This window comes from Solanum tuberosum, unplaced genomic scaffold (assembly GCF_000226075.1).
Source record: "Solanum tuberosum cultivar DM 1-3 516 R44 unplaced genomic scaffold, SolTub_3.0 scf00236, whole genome shotgun sequence".
Lineage (NCBI taxonomy): Eukaryota > Viridiplantae > Streptophyta > Magnoliopsida > Solanales > Solanaceae > Solanum > Solanum tuberosum.
In genome coordinates, this window is record NW_006239160.1 from 820,028 (window position 1) to 828,142 (window position 8,115).

The 8,115-nt window shown below is 28.8% G+C and overlaps 1 protein-coding gene across 1 annotated transcript; it reads right to left on the reverse strand.

The window, feature by feature from the left end:
* Window positions 1-353: 353 nt before the first annotated feature.
* On the reverse strand, window positions 354-2,298 carry LOC102589372 (peroxidase 3-like). The gene is made up of 4 exons (XM_006356860.2): window positions 2,029-2,298; window positions 1,308-1,505; window positions 1,062-1,224; window positions 354-957 (listed from the first exon to the last, which is right to left on the reverse strand). Exons 1-4 carry the CDS (start codon window positions 2,230-2,232, stop codon window positions 539-541), a joined length of 984 nt encoding a protein of 327 aa, XP_006356922.1. The 5' UTR covers window positions 2,233-2,298; the 3' UTR covers window positions 354-538.
* Window positions 2,299-8,115: the final 5,817 nt, after the last annotated feature.

An 8,115-nucleotide genomic window follows, 5' to 3' on the forward strand; every position in this document is an offset into this window, starting at 1 on the left:
TTATTTCCAAAAATGACTGTTTCTAATTCTAGCTTTTTCTAGTTCTTTCAAATAGCAATGTGTTGTAATTGGATTCTGAATTAAGATTCATAAAGGACTTCTCATCAAGTGATAAAAGGATTGTAAGCGTTTGGATTGATTTAAAAAAAATATAGCTTTTAAGTCAAAATAAAAAAAGTATGGAGACCTACTTTTTGTTTTAACTTTTTTCGTAAGTCATTCTAAACTTATTTTAAGTTATTTTAACCTTGTCAAACACTTCTAAAAGCTAAAAATGACTTAAAGTAGGTTTGAGTTTTGACCAACTTTTAAGTCAATCCAAACAAGCTCTACGTACATACATTCAACCTTTATTTAAACAATCATCAAGTCATTAGATAGAATGAGATTATTACAAAAGGAACATGACGATACATATTGCAAAGGGAACATGACGATACATATTGCCCCAAACCATCTTCACGCGGGGCTTATACAAATACCAATTCAAAATCATGCAACCAACAAAGCAAAAACCAAATTAAACCCTCCTTAATTCTTAACTATTCACTACGGCACAATTCTTTCTAATTTCACCAGTTGAGCCTGCTTTAACTTCAATCCTTCCCATTTTCTCCATCGATTGAGCAAATTCAACATAGAACTCTTTAAGTGATCCCGCGACAAGTTGGTTGATGTATGTCTTCGTTGTTGTACTTGTTGTCAAGGCTGCATCGGATTGGAAGAGTCCTCTCCTTTTGAGTAAAAGCTTGTAATAGCTAAGATCAAATGTCTTGAAACTCCCTGGATCCATCTCAACTATTGTTGTGTTATCGTTGATTGATTTGCATTTCTTTGCCTTCAAGTTAGCTGCATATTCGCTGTCTAGAGATGGATCTTGAGTACCAAAAGTTCCAGTAAAATTGTATAGACGGTTTGAAAATGACGTGCAAAGAGAGACTCCAATAGTGTGAGCACCTGAAACATTGTAAGATTACTATTCCTTTAATTCTTAAATTTCGTACACAGACAAATTTGTCACATAAAATGAAACAAAAGAAGTACTAATATTTTAGGCTTACCAGATAATAGGACCAAGTCTTTGAGGTCAAGACCCTTCTTAGCAAAATCATTTTGGAGAGTGGAAAAGTTACTAAATGGAGATGGGATGTCTGATAAAGTTTCTGAAGCAATAGAGATTGTTCCATCTCTTCTTCCAGTTGGTACATTCCAAAAAGGACCTCCCTATATATCATGCACAAGATTATATAAAATTTATAATATGGTCTGATAAATTGAAAATTAGATAGTTCAAGTTGTTGACTTACTATGACCACAATAGAGTCTCTAGCAACCAATGAAATAATATCAGCACATGAGACAACTCCAGGACATTCAGCTTCAATTATTTTCTTGATATCATCAATGAATGAGAAACCTCTAAGTGTTAGATTTGGGATACCAACTTTTTCAGTTTGACTTCCAGAACTTGAAGTAAAATTCAAGAGCACAGATGCATCACATCCCTTTAATCACCACAATAAACAAAGAAAAATAGAATTACATCAACAATGCAATTAGTTAAACAACACGAGATATATAGTACTTTAACCGTTTCATTTTTTTCGTCTTAGTTTGACTAGACAAGAAATTTTTAAAAAAAATAAGAAATACTTTTTGCATCTTATGATCTTTAACTAAATACATGCAAAATATACTGTAGTGTTAAACATGTTATGTGAGATGTTAAAGTTAAAAGAATTACTTTTCATATTTCAATTTGTTTATTTTGACTTGAATCTTGTAGACTTAAACTAATGATTTGTAAAATATACTAAAATATCCTTTAAACTTGTCGTCTTAAATATGTCATATGAAAAGTTAAAATTAAAGCGTTGTCAAAAAGGGAAAAAACATTTTTTTTAAACAGACTAAAAAGAAAAGAAAAACAAACAAATTGAAACAGAGAATGCTAAATTTAAAAAATAAATCATTTTGAAACAAAATTGAAAAAGAAAGTAAGACGTGAAAGAGAAGAGTAATAATTACCCTGACAAAGCAATCATGGAAATGCATTCTGATTAAGGCAGCAGCAAGAGATGGGGCATTTGGAATGTGTTTGTGAACATACTCTAAAATGATCTTTTCTGCTTTTGGACAACTCTTGGCATAGAAGTTTTGTTGTAATTGAGCATTGCTAGACACTAAGATACACATCAATATTAGAGAACACAAATACATAAATGTAGTCATTTTGTTTCTTATCTTCAAAAGAGATAGTACTACTTTTTTTTTCTTTGTTGTGTTTGTGTTATACACACATCAACTCCAAAAGGAAATTTATAGGCACTAGAATTTGACAAAACTAACCAAACATGTGCTTATAGTACTACTATACTCATAATTTTATATTTGTTTGATTGAATAATTAGTTAAACAGTTTGTCTCTTGTTGTACTCTTTCAGTAAGAAAGATTCACATTTCATAATCACGTGGACCTGCCTTTCCTTTTCTCTAATTAATACTCCAAACTTTAATCAAATTAAGACATTATCCTATTTTTAAGTTAGAAATGTGGGGTAAGGATATAGAAAATAAAAAAACTTATGTTATTCAATCCTTCCTCATAGACTCTGTATATAACGGAAGCTCTTAGTACACCGAGCTACCTTTTATCCTATTTTAAGTATTATTGCCAATCTTTAATCAATGTCTTTTCAAAAAGAAAAACAAATTCCACCCTATAAACCAAGACATCGTAAAATATTTTTCAGATTCATTATTTTCTAGAAAATGACTTTCATCATACTAAATGCACACTATTACTCCCTCCATTTTGTTTTGACATTATTTCTCATTATTAGTTCGTTCAAAAAGAATAACAAATTTTTAATCAAATTTCGTTGATTAGAAGTTTTCATAGTCACAAAAATATAATGATATATATTTTTATAATTACAATTTTTAATTTTTTATAACTAAACAAACATTATGATTTCAAAAGATTTTTTTATCTTCTTAAACTCTCTATATATATAGATTTCAAAAGTGTTTTTTTTCTTCTTAAACTCTCTCTCTATATATATATATATGGAATCATAATATAGCAAATAAATTGAAGCGGTTGAATAATTGTTTCTTACGTAAGAAAAAATGAAATGTCGTGTTTGTTCTTTTCTTTGTTTCTCCAATTATTTCTAGCTTTAATGGCTGCTATTGGAATTGAAAATTAAAAAAACTCACCTGCTCCTGGAAATATTTTTCTTCTTGTCCTACTTTATAGGTTGTCATATTTTTCTTCTTGATCTGTTTCAAAATAATACTAATAATTTTTTAAAATTTAGTACTAGTAGTAATAACTCAACTTTAAAATTTTTATTTTAATAAGATGATTTATAATTACATAATTTAATTTATTTTAAATTATAAATTTAATAAAAAATTAAACTTTGTGTGCAGTCAAGTATTTCATGTCAACCGAGACAAAGGGAGTATCTTTTTAAATATATATTTTCTCCGTTTCGTGACATTTTTTTTTAGGGGGGGTATCATATATACTATTATTACTTATACTTTTTAAAATATTATGTACGTATTTTATCACTAATTAACGGTTTCCTACCATATATTGAGAAAGATACACGCGATACATGTATTTTTGCTACCAGATACGGGACAATTACTTAGAAGTGCAGTTTGTGCTATAGCCCTTCCTATCTGATAGAAAAGGATCCCATGATCCTGAACCGATCTTACATGGATCGAAAATCCCAAATTTATCTATGAAGAGCGGATCTAATTGTATTAGTGTCTATAGTTGATTTCTTATGTGCAATACTAATCGATAGGGCCTCATTGGTAGCGCTACAAGATCTCGTGCATTGGAAGACCCAAATCAGTTAGTATGGAATATTTTCTTTTCCAAGTGAATTCCCCTATTATATCAAAGAGTGAAAAGGTATTTTCGTTGTTGTGGAATAAGAAGCCTTAGTGTCTTAATATACGTATTTAATTCATTCGGAGCTATTAGAGCAGGATCCACTTTTTGAGGAATATGAGTCGAAGCAATAACAAGAATATTTCTAGTAGAACATCTTTCACAATCCCTGGAGAGATGGTTCACTAATAGACCGAGTGATAAGTCATTTGACTCATTCACATCTAAATCATGAATGTTTGGAATACATATTATGCAAGGAGACATTGATTTTGCTAATTCGAATTGAAGGGTGATATAAAATCGGTCTATTTCCGGCATCATATCCACGGTTAGCCCATTCATCCTAGCTAGCAATTCCAACTCTATATCAAGGTCACGATCATATCATTGAGAGAGGTGAACTAGATGAGGAAGGAGGCGAGCAATATTTTATTATGTGTCTTAGATACATGTGAATCACACTAGATATATGTATTGGTATGTTTCTAGCGTGATTCACATGTATCTGGGATACCTGATACATAGGAGAGTGGCGAGCGATATGGGAGAGAGGTGAGGGAGACGAATGAGATTTGTTATGTATCACAGATACATGCAAATTAATTTGTATACAATGTATCTAAAACAAATTACACCTAATTTTGACCTCATATATCCCGAGATACATATATCTGGACATATCAGATTATATTTGAAAGCACTAAAATTTGATAAAATACGTAATATTACAAAATAGAGTGTATCTAAGTAATTAGCTCTTAAACTAGTGGGATCTATATAAGTTTTCCTTTTTTTAGTCATATTAAAAAGAATATTACTTTACTATAATTAAAAATTTAACTTTAAAATTCTCTTTTTTATTCTTTATAAAATTATTTACAGTTACATAAATATCTAAGGACTATTTCCGATCATAAATTTCAAAAAAGTTTATCAAATGAAATAGTGTCATATAAAATGAAACGGAGGGAGTACCTTTTTATATTTAGTAATAATTTTCATTTAAAATTACTTTATTTTATTTTATTTTTAATAAGATGATTTATTGCTATATAATTTCTTATAATACATTTAAAATTATTTTATTTATTTTAAAAAAAAACTATATATCGTCAACACTTGAGGTTAATTATGACAAAAGTATTAAGGAATATCTTTTTTGCGAGGCGCAAGTTGTATCACTAATACCTGCTACGGCCTTAGCAGCCAGGACAGCTCATAAATATATAATAAATATGATTTAATTTTGCATGTCAAATCTGTTATGTATTGAATCTATTTTTCTACTTATTTTATTTCAACTATATTCAGTGAGATCAGGTACATAATATAATTAAACACAACTAATTATATTAATACTATAATAATAATCTTACCAAAAAAAAAACTATAATAATAACTATTTGCAAATCGAAATACAGTTTGTATGTGGTAATAAACGAACTACGTGTGTGGACAAATAAAAAACTAACATGCAAAAGATAAGGATAGATCAAATGTGACTCAATAACGTTTTTTCTAGCTAAAACCGAAACAAGTGATCGACCATATTTGTAGTAACTCCTCCTAGTTTCGAAATCATGAAACTAGACATCGGATAGTGATCACTGGATAAAATAAAATATTTTTAATTATAATTTTATACCACATGTTCAAACAAATCTTAATACTTCATTGATCTCAATTTATATATTATATGAGGCATTTTCTTTTTTAATAAAAAAAAAAGAGTTAATTTACTGGTCTGTTTTATTAAGTGGTGATGTCCTCCTAGTTTCGAAATCATGAAACTAGACATCGGATAGTGATCACTGGATAAAATAAAATATTTTTAATTATAATTTTATACCACATGTTCAAACAAATCTTAATACTTCATTGATCTCAATTTATATATTATATGAGGCATTTTCTTTTTTAATAAAAAAAAAAGAGTTAATTTACTGGTCTGTTTTATTAAGTGGTGACGTCCTCCTAGTTTCGAAATCATGAAACTAGACATCGGATAGTGATCACTGGATAAAATAAAATATTTTTAATTATAATTTTATACCACATGTTCAAACAAATCTTAATACTTCATTGATCTCAATTTATATATTATATGAGGCATTTTCTTTTTTAATAAAAAAAAAGAGTTAATTTACTGGTCTGTTTTATTAAGTGGTGACGTATATAGTGATAAATTATCGACCATGTTCTCACAAATAATTAAGCTAATAATGCAAAGTTTATATTCCTTATTGTAATAATTTAGGGACCAACAACGGGGGAGTCGCTTTTTTTTGGGATTTACGTTGAAAAATCAAGAATATAAATTGTTCATGCATGTGTTCACTCAATATATAAAAAGATAATAATTCTATGAAAATAATGGTCTCTTGTCACGTTTTGTTCGTTTCTTTACCTTTAATTAATTTTCCTACTTCATCTGCTTTTTTGGCAAATTTAATAATTATGAATTCGTATGGTACCATTATAGTTACAACCGTATTTTGTATATAATGAAGATAACATATGAGTAGAGCACATTAAATCAAATACATTTAGAAATATCAATTAGCTTGTGTAAGCTACTAGTATATATTAATCATAATTGGTTTAGTTATTATTCAAATTCATTTTTTTAAGTAAACAAATATTTGTATTCAACTTAAAGCATTATAAACTCTCCTTGAAACCAGAAGGGTGATTGGAATATCAACAATTCAACATGCGTCTATTACTGAATTCATTATACTAGTTATTGCTATAGAAGATAGAAAAAAAGCGATGGACCAATCAAAAGATAGTAATTTGGTATTTTCCTAATTATTTGTCAAAGTATTAGCGTTTAAAGCTCGATGTAACACACAAAGTATTATGAGATGAATTAACGTTAATCAGCAAAACATGAGTTTGAACGTAGGAAATAATTAATCCAAAGATGTTAATAGGACAACTTGATAATTTTCTAACATAAAACTGGTATATTCATGTGATTGTAGTAGTTGGAAATTAATTAATTAATCACTAGACCTGTCTCATTTAGAAAAGTCTAATCGCAAGGGTGGAGCTAGTAGCCAAGTTCGGTCGAACTAAGTAATTTTTATTTAAATAATGTATATTATATTAAGAGATTTATTGAATATTTATAAATATTAAATTTTAAATTCAATTATTTACACTTAAAATTATTATTATAATCATATTCAAAACCCATATAATTAAAATTTTGATTTCGCCACGAAGAGGTGAACCCTCTTTATGGCGCGGTCGAAGTGGCACTATGGGTTTATGTGATTGTACTGATAGAGAATAGCGGTAAAAAGTCACTACTATTAGGTGAATGTTTTAATGATTTCAACATTAATAGACTGCACTATATGAATGATTCAAAAAGAAATCTTTACCTAAATAGTTTATTTGATTTATGATTTATTTTTTCAATTAATCAATATATATATATATATATAAAAAGAGGTTTAATGCATGTGATTACTTTTTAGTTATAGTTTTTTAGAGTCAAACCATATTAATTTTGACTAACATCTTACGATGTATGTTTTCATCATATCAATATGAAAAAAGGTGCATTTTTATAGATGTTCTGTATAAGTTTTTAATTTCTAAAAATTATTTTAAAATATCAAATTAATATAATCTAATTTGGCTTTGAATATTCGTTAAATTGACTCAGAAAAAGCGCAAATGACAACTAAAAAGGAACGAGGAGTAATAACTAATGTTTTAGTTAATACTCCCTCTATCCAACAATAGTTGTTCATTATTGACTTGACACACACCTTAAGAAACAATAAATAATATGAGTGATATTACTACATTAACCTTTAAAGAAACAATAAATAATAGGAGTAATTATTGTCCATTATTGATGCTTTGAGAAATGTATTAGATATTGATGTTAGAGTGGGTAAAAGTCTCACATTGATTGAGGAATGGACCGGTGATCTCCTTACATGGACCTGGTCAATCGTCCCTCATGAGCTAACTTTTAGAGTTTGAAATAGGCCCATGTGCCTTATCTTTATATGGTATTAGAGTCAGGTCCATCCCCATTTGAACTCTTAGTCCATATTTCAGTTGAGCTTGGACGTGAAAGAGGTGTTAGAGTGGGTAAAAGTCTCGAAATGAACTGTTGATCTCCTTTTATGAACTTGTGCAATTCCGCCCCCCCCCCCCCTCCCTTCCTCCCA

Coding starts and splice junctions, on each gene's coding strand:
- LOC102589372 (XM_006356860.2), bottom strand. CDS start 2,232: ATGACTACATTTATGTATTTGTGTTCTCTAATATTGATGTGTATCTTA. Junction 1,225..1,307: donor GAGACTCTATTGTGGTCATA/GTAAGTCAACAA, acceptor CATGATATATAG/GGAGGTCCTTTTTGGAATGT. Junction 958..1,061: donor AGACTTGGTCCTATTATCTG/GTAAGCCTAAAA, acceptor ACAATGTTTCAG/GTGCTCACACTATTGGAGTC.